Below are 12,581 nucleotides of genomic sequence, written 5' to 3' on the forward strand. Positions count from 1 at the left end.
GGTTCTTAACGAATATTTTGCAACTGTTTTCACAAAGGAAAGGGGTAATACAGATACTGCTATTGAGGAGGAATGTGATATTCTGGATGAAATAAATATAGTGAGAGAGGAAGTATTAAGGGGTTTAGCAGCTTTGGAAGTAGATAAGTCCCCAGGTCCGGATGAAATGCATCCCAGGTTGTTGAGCGAAGTAAAAGAGGAAATAGCAGAGGCCTTGACCATAATTTTCCAGTCCTCTTTGGATCTGGGCATGGAGGATTGGAGGACTGCTAATGTAGTACCCTTGTTTAAGAAGGGAAAAAGGGATAGGCCGCGTAATTACAAGCCTGTCAGCCTAACCTCAGTGGTGGGAAAATTGTTGGGAAAAATCCTGAAAGACAGGATAAATCTACATTTGGAAAGGCAAGGATTAATTGGGGACAGTCAGTACGGATTTGTTAAGGGAAGGTCGTATTTAACTAACCTGATTGAATTTTTTGAGGAGGTAACCAAGAGGGTCGATGAGGGTAGTGCGTACGATGTAGTATATATGGACTTTAGCAAGGCTTTTGATAAGGTCCCACATGGTAAACTGGTCATGAAGGTTAAAGCCCATGGGATCCAGGGCAAAGTGGCAAGTTGGATCCAAAATTGGCTTGGCGGTAGGAAGCAAAGGGTAATGATTGATGGATATTTTTGTGACTGGAAGGATGTTTCCAATAGGGTTCTGCAGGGCTCAGTACTGGGTCTTTTGCTTTTTGTGGTTTCTATCAACGATTTAGATTTGAATATAGGAAGTGTGATTAAGAAGTTTGCAGACAACACAAAATTGGCTGTGTGGTTGATAATGAAGAGGAAAATCATGGGCTGCAGGAGGAATATCAGTCTTCTGGTCAGGTGGGCAGAGCAGTGGCAAATGGAAAAGTGCAAGATGATGCACTTTGGGAGGGCTAATAAGGAAAGGGTATGCACATTAGGCAGTAGGCCACTTAATAGTGTAAATGAACAAAGGGACCTTGGAGTGCTTGTCCACAGATCCCTGAAAGTAGCAGGCCAGGTGGATAAGGTGGTTAAGAAGGCATGCGGAATGCTTGCCTTTATTGGCTGAGGCATAGAATATAAGAGCAGGGAGGTTATGCTTAAATTGTATAATATTTTGGTTAGGCCACAGCGTGCAGTTCGGGATGCCATATTATAGGAAGGACGTGATTGCACTAGAGAGGGTGCAGAGGAGATTTACTAGGATGCTGCCTGGAATGGAGAATTTTAGTTATGAGGACAGATTGGATAGGCTGGGTTTGTTCTCATTGGAACATAGGAGGTTGAGAGGAGACCTCATTGAGGTTAACAAAATATTGAGGGGCCTGGACATAGATAGTAAGGGACTTTTTCCATTGGTGGAGGGGTCTATTACGAGGGGTCATAGTTTTAAGATGATTGGTGGAAGGTTTAGAGGGATTTGAGGGGGGGCTTCTTGACGCAGAGGGTTGTAGGGATCTAGAACTCGCTGCCTGGAAGAGTGGTGGATGCAGAAACCCTCACCACTTTTAAGAGATGGTTGGATGGGCACTTAAAGTGCAGTAACCTGCAGGGTTACAGACCTAGAGCTGGTAATTGGGATTAGACTGGATGACCTTTTGTTGGACGGCGCAGATATAATGGTAAGTACTGCAGGGAAATAGAATACGGCCAGGGTGATGATCTGGACTAGTTTCAATAGCCTGGATGAGTCAGAGAGGAATTTTCCCAGATTTTTTCTCCCTAAATTGGCCTGGGTTTTTAATCTGGTTTTTGCCTCTCCCAGGAGATCACATGACTCCGGTTGGGGTGGAGTGTAGAATGTTTCAGTATAAGGGGTGCTGCAGTTGTGTGAGGCAGACTGGTTGGGCTGGGTGCTCTTTGCTTTTCTGTCATTGTTCGTAGGTTTATATGTAACCTTTAGGGCTGCTGACCAAGGGCCGTGCGGCTCTTTGTCGGCTGGTGCGGACACGATGGGCCGAAATGGCCTCCTTCTGCGCTGTAAATTTCTGTTTCTTGTAGCCATAAAATCAGGTGTCTGCCCATCAATGGTGTGGTGGGGGGGAGGGCAGAGGGTTGTTGCCTAGGCTACCCCAGACCCAATTCTGCCTCCCTGTATAATCTAATCTAAATTTTTTTTTTTAAAGTCCACTTGCCTTTCTTCAAGGATCCAGGCCTGGCCTGTACCCCCTGTCCTGGTGGAGCCAATTTACATCCATCATGGGATTGTTGTGCCTCATCTCACTTGGCAAACCAGCCTTCAGTAATATACGAGTTTCCAGACCCAAAATTATTGGCCTTGACAGAGGTGGGCAGAGGTTCCACTCCTTACATACTGATCATAGATGGGCAAATCCCAGTTGTGCGGTGTACTGGCCAATTTGCAGTAGGTTCCAACAGAGCTGAGGAAATTTGGGGAAACTTGTCTGATCAGTGGGTCACACCTTTTTGACAATTTTAACTGTAAAAAGTGTCCCAGGGTTGCTCCAGATGTCCCTGCACCTAAGACAGGTTGTGCTTTAAACCTCTTAATTATTCAACTACTATCTTGTTGTGCCAAATGAGCAGCTGTTTGCAGATTAATCTCCGCCAGCGATCTGCTCACAGGTTGTTGTTCCCATAATCTGTGAAAAATGGACAACATGGAGCTATCCACGGCAGTGGTCTTCAGATAGCTGCTATCATCTGAACTGGTGGTGGTCACAGACATCTCCCTGCCTGAGTGGAAAATGCATAGCTAAGATGACTTGAGGAGCCATATGGCCTACTCCTGCTCCTATTTCTTATTTCTTATGACAGCACTGAGAGCAGGTGAAGGGTGGATGAGTTTAATCAATCGTTTAATGCTCACAGTTATGTTTTCCCTTACTACACTTCCAAAGTCGAGTTCAGGACTAGTCTTTCCATCTGAGGACAGAAAACTGGATGGTTGTCTAGTGCATACAGGATAGGACCAAGAAATTACCTGACTTGCCTGTTGGTGCCTGCATCACGGGATAATGTTACTGTGGGATGGCTAATATTTTTTTCTATTTGTTCTTGGAATGTGTGTGTGACATTGGCAAGGCAGTATTTATGCCCATCTCTGGATGCCCTGAGAGCATTAAGAATCAACCATGTAGTCAGGAACTGAAATCACACGTAGGTCAGACCGGGTTCACATCTCTGATGGGTATTCGTGTACCAGGATGAAACCAAGAATGAAGGACTTCAGCTATGTGGAGCAACAGTAATATACAGTCGGGAGGGAGTGGCCTTGGGAGTCCTCAACATTGACACCGGACCCCATAACGTCTCATGGCTTCAGGTCAAGCATGGTCAAGGAAACCTGCTGATTACCACCTACCTCCCTCCCTCAGCTGATGAATCTGCATTGCTCCATATTGAACACCACTTGCAGGAGGAAGCACTGAGAATAGCAAGGGCACCGAATGTACTCTGGGTGGGGAACTTCAATGTCCATCACCAAGAATGGCTCGGTAGCACCACTACTGACAAGCTGGCCGAGTCCTGAAGGACTCACCTGCCAGACAGGGCATGTGGCAGGTGGTTGAGAGAACCAACACAAGGGAAAATCCTACTTGACCTCGTCTTCACCAATCTACCAGTCGCAGATGCATCTGTCCATGATCGCATTGGTAGCACTGACCACCACACAGTCATTGTGTAGACAAAGTCTCGTTTTCACACTGAAGACACCCTCCATCGTGTTGTGTGGCACTACCACCGTGCTAAATGGGAAAGATTCAGAACAGATCCAGTAGCTCAAAACTGGGCATCCATGAGGCGCTGTGTGTCATTAGCAGCAGCATTCCACCACAATCTGTAACCTCATGGCCCGCCATATCCCTCACTCTACCATTACCATCAAGCTAGGGGACCAACCCTGGTTCAATAAGTAGTGTAGAAGAGTATGCTGGAGCAGCACTAGGTGTATCTAAAAATGAGGTGCCAATTTGGGAAAGCATGCCAAACAGCAGAAGCAGCATGCTACAGTCATGGCTAAGTGCTCGCACAATCAACATATCAGATCAAAGCTCTGCAGTCCTACCACATCCAGCCAAGTATGGTGTTAGACCATTAAACAACTAACGGGAGGAGGAGGCTCCATGAATATCTCCATCCTCAATGATGGCGGAGCCCAGCACGTGAGTGCAAAATTCAAGGCTGAAGCGTTTGCAACCGTCTTCAGCCAGAAGTGTCAAGTGGATGATCCATATCGGCCTCCTCCTACAATCACAGAAGCCAATTTTCAGCCAATTCAATTTACTCCATGTGATATCAAGAAATGGCTGCGTACACTCGATACAGCAAAGGCTATGGACCCTGACAACATCCTGGCTGTCGTGCTGAAGACTTGTGCTCCAGAACTTGCTGCGTCTCGAGCCAAGCTGTTCCAACACTGGCATCTATCAGACAATGTTGAAAACTGCCTAGGTATGTCCTGTCTACAAAAAGCAGGACAAATCTAATCTGTCCAATTACCGCTCCCTCATCAGCAAAGTGATGGAAGATGTCATCGACAGTGCTATCAAACGGGATTAACTTGCCAATAATCTGCTCACTGATACTCCGCCAGTTTGGGTTCCGCCAGGACAACTTGGATCCTGACCTCATTACAGCCTATGTTCAAATATTGACGAAAAAGTTGAATTCCAGAGGTGAGGTGAGAGTGACTGCCCTTGCCATTAAGACATCATTTGACCGAGTGTGACATCAAGGAGCCCAAGTAAAATTGAAATCAATGGGAATTGGGGGGAAAACTCTCCATTGGCTGGAGTCATACCTAGCACAATGGAAGATGGTTGCGGCTGTTGGAGGTCAATCCTGACAGCCCCAGGTCATAGCTGCAGGAGTTCCTCAGGGCCCTAGGACCAACCATCTTCAGATGCTTTATCAATGACCTTCCTTCCATCATAAGGTCCGAAGTGGGGTTGCTCGCTGATGACTGCACAGTGTTCAGTGCCATTTGCAACTCTTCAGATAATGAAGCAGTCCATGCCCACATGCAGCAAGACCTGGACGATATTCAGGCTTGTGGCAAGTAACGTTCGCACCAATCATGTGCCAGGCAATGATCATGTCCAGCAAGTGAGAGTCTAATCACTGCTCCATGACGTTCAGTGGTATTACCATTGCTGAATCCCACACTATCAACATCCTGGGGGTCACTGTTGACCAGAAACTTAACTGGACCAGGTACAAGAGCAGGTCAGAGGCTGGGTGTTCTGCAGTGACTGTCTCACCTCCCGAACACCATCACCTGCGAATTCCCCTCCAAGTTACACATGATCCTGACTTGGAAATATATCGCCGTTCCTTCATCGCCGCTGGGTCAAAATCCTGGAACTCCCTCCCTAACAGCACTATAAGAGTACCTTCACCACATGGATTGCAGCGGTTCAAGTAGGTGGCTCACCACCACCTTCTTAAGAGCAATTGGGGATGTGCAGTAAATGCTGGCCTTGCCAACGATGCCCACGTTCCATGAACGAATTTTTAAAAAAAAAGAAACTGGAATTATTGTCCTTGGAACAGAGAAGGTTAGGGGGAAATTTCATCGAGGTGTTCAACATTGAGAGGATTTGATAGAGCAATTAGAGAGAATTTTGCTTCCTCTGGCAAATGGGTCATACCAGGTGTCATTGCGTTCAAATAATTGGCAAAAGAACTACAAGTTGGATCCCCCCTTTTCCAGGACTCCCTTATCCGGCACCACCTCTGGTCCGGCATGATTCCGGCGGCCGGGGCGCATGCGCAGAACGCGGCTGATCTCCACCCTGACTTTGGGTCGGGGCCGTGCCGACACACGGCCCGCGCCGACACACGGCCGGCTGGGGCCGGGCCGACACATGGCCCGCTGACTCTTCCTTCGCAGCCCGCTGCCACTTCGCGCTGACCTCCCCTCATCCAGCAAAATCCCTTATTCAGCACAGGCTAGGTCGCGCGGGTGCCAGATAAGGCAGGTTCAACCTGTAGAGGGGAAATGGATATATTCAAGAGGGAGTTAGATATGGCCCTTATGGCTAAGGAGATCAAGGGGTATGGAGAGAAAGCAGGAAAGGGGTATTGAAGGAATGAGCAGCCATGATCTTATGGAATGGCGGTGCAGGCTCGAAGGGCCAAATGGCCTACTCCTCCTATTTTCTATGTTTCTATGAGAAATGTTCTTCACACAGGGTTGTTAAGATCTGGAACGCACTACGTGAAAGGGTGGTGGAATCAGATTCCATCGAAACTTTCAAAAGGTAATTGTCATGTATTTGAAGAGGACTAATTTTCAGGCAATAAAGCTGGGATGTGGGACTAAATAACAGCTCTTTCAAAGAACTGGAACAGGCACGACAGGCTGAACATGGCCTCTTTCTGTGCTGTAAGATTCTGTGATTCTAACCAGTTGGGTTTTTATGTGGATTTCATGCTTATATTTTGATTCGAGTCCACAAATTCAATTTCACAACTTTCCGTGTTGGAATTTGAATTTTTAACCTTGGGGCTGCTTGTCCGGTATTATAGCCGATAGGGTACTATAGCTTATTAATCTCCCATGTACATTAATCAAACATAAGAGTGGAAGATCCACACTGAGACAGTCCAGAACATGAAAAAAAAGAAAATAACATGCTGGAATTGGAATCAACCATTGATGGATCTTTTCTTCTTACTGTTAGTCACCAACTCCTGTTTTTTTGCTCAAGCCTGCAAACCAGTCGGTGGTGAAGATTAGACGGTCTTTGCTTTCTTTGGAAGCAAATACTTTTGTGAACATTTTTTCCATTTCCCAGGGTATTTTGGGAAATCAGAAATGGGGGAAGGAGGCTGTGGGGATTCTGGCAATGCTTTACTGACATTATAAACTGTGCTGGTTAGACATCGGAGCATTGCAGAGCTGGCTGTTCACACGAAACTGTATTCCAGCATGAGTTACTGCAGAGAGAAGGGGAGAAAATTGGTGAGACAACAAGAAGCCAGCAGATTATTAACAGATTAGAGTAGCATCTACTCACTTTCGAGTCGTCTTAGGCGGTCCCTCGTATCGAGGATGACTTCCTTCCACACTAATGGTTTCCATATTTACGAAAGGATATACTTGCTTTGGAGGCAGTTCAGAGAAGGTTCACTCGGTTGATTGCAGGGATGAGGGGGTTGACTTATGAGGAAAGGTTGAATAGGTTGGGCCTCTACTCACTGGAGTTCAGAAGACTGAGAGGTGATCTTATCGAAACGTACAAGATTATGAGGGGGCTTGACAAGATGGATGCAAAGAGGATGTTTCCACTGATGGGGGAGACTAGAACTAGTGGGCATGATCTTAGAATAAAAGAGGCCGCCCATTTAAAACAGAGATGTGGAGGAATTTCTTCTCGGAGAGTTGTAAATCTGTGGAATTTGCTGCCTCAGAGAGCTGTGGAAGCTGGGACATTGAATAAATTTAAGACAGAAATAGACAGTTTCTTGAGTGATATGGGGTTATGGGGGAGCAGGCGGGGAAGTGGAGCTGAGTCCATGATCAGACCAGCCATGATTATTGAATGGCGGAGCAGGCTCGAGGGGCCGCATGGCCTACTCTTGTTCCTATTTCTTATGTTCTTATGTAAAACGGGATGAGTTCAGTGTTTTTCGATGAAGTATTTTTGAGTACAGTGGAGGTAGCTGGCAGTAATAAAAGAGTACTGTTTTCTCTTTGCGTAATTTGTACTTTAAGCATTCCTGGCACATTCAGAATCACTACTACTAGAATATGGTTCAATACATTCGAACTTCTGATTGTGTGCCATTCTTGTGTTCAGCCTCCCTTGTAATAGATAGAATAACTTTTTATTAAGTCTTTAAGAACATCACATGTAGTAGTTTTTGTATATTAAGCTTGTTACAACTGAAAGTGTGAATGCGCAATATTTATGTCTGTCCTATTTCCATGTGTAGCATCTTAAATTGAAGCTACCTGTGCATTTGAGCGGGTAACCTATGGTGATCTCCACAGCTGGCTGTGGCTTTGGAATATTGAAGGATGTTGTGATGTGGTTCCTATTAATTGTTTTGTCAATTGGGGAGAGGGAAGGTGGATCTGCAATTTAGTTTTTATTTATACTATTTATATAGTTTAAATGCTCATTGTGATACCCAGATAAAATGGTGCTTGTTAGGATTTCTGCTTACTTAGGTACACCAATGAGTAACTTGACTAAGAACTCGTATAAAGGTGTTCATGTGTAGTACTGTATGGCATCTGAATAATGTCCTGTAGGTCGTCAGATGTGACAGAGAATGTTTAGGTAAAAAGGAAAAAAAAATCAGAAATCTCAAAATAAAAACAGAAAATGCTGGTTGATCAGCAGCCAAATAAAATGGATTTATAGTTCAACAATAACAATAATGTATATTTATATCGTACATTTAACATAGTAAAATGTCCCACGGCATTTCACCGGAGTGTTATCAAACAAATTTTGACACCGAGCCACACAAGGAGATATTGGGACAGATGACCAAAAACTTGGTCAGAGAGGTAGGTTTTAAGGAGCATCTTTAAAGGAGGAAAGAGAGGCAGAGAGATTTAGGCAGGGAATTCCAGAGCTTAGGGCCTAGGCAGCTGAAGGCATGGTCGCCAATGGTTGAGCGATTAAAATTGGGGATGCACAAGAGGCCAGAATTAAAGGAGCGCAGATATCTGAGGTTTTTGGCAGAATATCCCACTGGCCAAAAGCATCTTCACATCCTCTTTTTATATGTTGGCTAACCTGCTGTGCATTTCCAGGACTTTCTGTTTTTATTGCTAAAATTCTTAGTCCCAATGAATTAATTATTCTGAAGCCTTTTAACTGAAGCCCTTGCATTAATCTATATTCCATTTTCAGGTTTGTCTGCTGCAGCTGGAATAGGAGTCGATGACCTACGGCGTCTATGCATTCTCAGGATGAGTTTTGTTAAAGGCTGGGGGCCTGATTACCCAAGACAAAGCATTAAAGAAACCCCTTGCTGGATTGAAATCCACCTACATCGTGCCCTTCAGCTGCTGGATGAAGTACTTCACACCATGCCGATTGCAGAACCACAGCCCCTGGACTGAGTTACTCATCAGCAGTCACTATCTTGCTTGGGTGGGTTGGGCAGAAGACTAGAGTTCGATCTTGTTAATAAAAACTGGTGTATTTTACCATTGTTCAGCATATTCTTTCAGAACAAAAACTTTCTTGGTAGGTATGCAACAAAAAAAAACTGTTTATTTTCTCTTTTGACAAGAAACCCAGTATTCAAACTTGTGTCTTTGTTTCTCCACCAGTATGGTTCACAGCCTTATTACTTATTACAGACTGTATTAGTTACCAGTAATGGTTATCCTACTTTTAAATGCTGTGAAAAATGCTTGATTTGGTGCTGTAACAGGTCATTCAGTTCATTCGGTTAGCCACTTTTCTCCGAAGCCCAGAGCCGAACTGGGAAGCTGGGGCAAAATGTCAGTGGAGTGAGGGAATCGTTGTTTGAGTTCCGATGCTTGTTTTGCTGATAGTTCATTGAAAACCTTAATAACTAATGCCTCCATGCCAGACGAGGTGGAACAAAGTGGGGGAGGGGAAGTATTTTGATTTTGGGGGAAAAAACTCTGGTTTCTGGTTTGCATTTTAGAAATTTCCAGAGCAGTCAAAAACTGGTTTGAAAAACAGATGAATGACAACCTTTTAAAAACAATACATGCATTACAGCAAGGTGGCCTCTTTTTAGCCACACTTTACAGATCCAGGCTTTCTTTGTTTGAAAGAACACCTGTATTGGCACTTTATTCAAAAAAAATCTTTCTTTTTTTATACTGCACCCTTAAGAGAGATCTCCTCTGCAGACGGATGTTTGTTCTGTACAGTTTGTTCATCACCTTCAGTAATGTAGTTTGCCTCTTTATTTTTTTCTTTCAATTTCTTGTGTTGTTTTTGCATGTGGGTCTGGCCATTGTTTACCAACATTGGCTGCTTTGGCCAAAGTTTTCAAATTGCGCACAGCTTATGACCAGAGACAGGAGGTTCAAGAAATGCTTGTTTCTGATCTAGGAGGAAAAAATAAACAAAACAGTATATATTTTTACAGAAATCCAGATCTTGTTAGTAACATTAAAAGGTGAAGCATTTTTCTGTGCTATTCAGGTGAGTCTGGTACTGAAACATCTGTGTTCTTTTTTTCTTTGTGTCCCATTCTCCCTTCTTCCCCCCCCCCCCCCCCCCCCCCCAATTCCATTTTAACCAAGCATAGCAAGTTAGGGGTGAGCAGGAAAAGGCATTCATTGTTATTGATGTTTCCTGTAAGGAATGCATTTTCTGGCATTAGATGACGATGAATTTTGTTAAGATCAACATATATCAGATCAAATTTTATTTTACCCTGTCTGTTTTTAACAATTTCCTGTACTGTAGAAATGGAAGGTTGAACTTTGTTTTTAAAAGACCATTCTGCAGTGTTATACCTTAGCTTATTTAATATAATTGGTATCACAATGCTTCTTGCATAATGACATCATCTGAAATTGCTTCCACCATTATCACCAGCAGTGTTATCGAGTGCAAATGTTTTCATCAGATGCAACCTAAATTTGGACGGTCAAAACCTGTAATTGTACTGTTAAATATTTTTCACAGTTCAGGTGGACGTAATACAAAAGCTTTATGTGTCCAACATTATGCTTTATTGAAATCCACGTTGGAGGAGAGTGAAGAAACGCCCAAAAAAGTATGCCTGTGAACATTTCACATTATTGAAATTAGAGTGACAGCTGAGTATTCATTTAGGAATATTAGTGTATTTGCTGCTCTTGACTGCATCTGCTGATTGGTTTCTGTGAAATGCACTGATGTCACAGTTGGAGGTGAAACCAAATGTAATTCGAAGTGTATCTGTTATGAAACACGTGTAATTTTTACAGGAGTTAAAAATGAAGCTGGGGAACAACCAATTTAGATTTTTTTTCATTACCCAAATAACACACCCAGTTACTATGCCTTTGAAATGCTTGTCTGCCAGATGGAAGGTCTGTAATGTTGGAAGTGTGAGCACCGAGAAATGTAATGAATCAGAACACCAGTACAGGTCTGTTTCTTTGCACACTCCTCTTTCAACATGTTGAATCTGGAATGACTTCTGCTTTCTGGTTACTCGCTATTTAAATTGCAAGTGACTTGCTATTGTAAAGTTTTTAAGACTGTTTGCTAAAGGGGAGGGGTTGGTGAAATTGCTGATATAAACTTTTTTTCTCCCTTTTGATGTGTGTGTATGTGTGCACATTTCACAAATCTTTATACTATGCTTAGGCACCATTTGTACGTAGAGACTACTAGGAACCAAGTATTATTAGGTTAGTTAAGAACAGAATAAGTATATGATAGAAGTCTGAAATACCTATCTAGGAATAGTAAAGACAGCCCTTTTTCTTACATTAGAGTTGCATTGGATTATGCTATTTATTAAAACTAATGTGTAAGAGATCATGCATTGACATTGCAGGGGTTAGGATGAAATAATATTGATGAGCTCAAAGTAACTGACCCGAGTGCCTGTCTCGTACAAGTAAAAAATATTTTAATTTTTTGGATTGGAAAAAAAATGACTAGTTTATGAAAACTTGCATCATGCATTGCGGATGTGTTGAGAATTACAATTTTCTTTGTGTCAGTATACATTTAAATTTAGGGATACTTTTCATTTTAAATTTTAAAAACACCCAACTTTAAAACCCGAATAGAAAATTAACTTTCAAATTCAGCCCATCAGGCCCAAGTCAGTTTTTACTCGAGTCCTTTCAGCTTTTTGGGTCCTTATTTAGTGCTCTCCTAATAGGAGAGCAGATCAAAAATAAACATAAAAAGAACACCTTTTGAGTAACGAGATAAAACGGGCCTGGAAAGGACTACTGATCATCTAAATCTAAACAAGGGAAAAATATGGCATCTACAATATAATTCTTTTGCAGTAAAAGACTGAGCAGAAGGACTGTATGAGCTGACTGAGCATTACTTTTAGGATCAAAGGGAAAAAAATGTGAAAAATAATTGTCACTGCATATTGACGTGGAAAATCCTACCTGTCCATAATGACCCATTAAATGTTATCCAAATTGAAGACCAAACAAATTATTTAAAGTGGTATTGAAGTAGCAAGACATTAACATTGAGACGCATTGTGAGTTGGGCATGTGAAGTCTGTCGCTTTGAGCCCGTTAGGTTGATGATGGGAATGGCATTGACTGCACCTGGCAGCACTGGAAATCTGTCTGGAGTAGAACAATTTTGCCAAAATGTAATCAGATTTTTTGGATGGAACAAGTAATGTATGCATTTTATCTTTTAAGCAACTACCTGTAGTATAAATAAAATGTTCGCAAAGTATAATGTTTCTTCTTTATTTTTGCAGCCTACCTTGTTTATCTAAAAAAACAGTACCTAAAATCAGTAATTCTATTCAACCTTAAACATTGTATATGTTCCTCCAAATGATTCAATTATGTTTTACAGGTATAGACTGCAATAAATGCTTTGCAGCTGCATCATGTCACTTGAAACGCTTGATTTGTATTGGCTGAGTTAATGGATCAAAGTTGTAAG

At 42.7% G+C, this 12,581-nt stretch overlaps 1 protein-coding gene across 2 annotated transcripts in view; it reads left to right on the forward strand.

Annotated features, from left to right (window-relative positions):
• Window positions 1-12,368, forward strand: part of smad4b (SMAD family member 4b) — a 119,428-nt gene extending 107,060 nt beyond the window's left edge. For both annotated transcript variants that reach the window (XM_070867501.1, XM_070867502.1), the window contains exon 12: window positions 8,856-12,368. In XM_070867501.1, coding sequence (XP_070723602.1) covers window positions 8,856-9,067 — 212 coding nt within the window. In that variant the 3' untranslated portion in view covers window positions 9,068-12,368. The remainder of the gene's footprint in view (window positions 1-8,855) is intronic.
• Window positions 12,369-12,581: the final 213 nt, after the last annotated feature.

Source organism: Pristiophorus japonicus, chromosome 2 (assembly GCF_044704955.1).
Source record: "Pristiophorus japonicus isolate sPriJap1 chromosome 2, sPriJap1.hap1, whole genome shotgun sequence".
Taxonomy (NCBI): Eukaryota; Metazoa; Chordata; class Chondrichthyes; family Pristiophoridae; genus Pristiophorus; species Pristiophorus japonicus.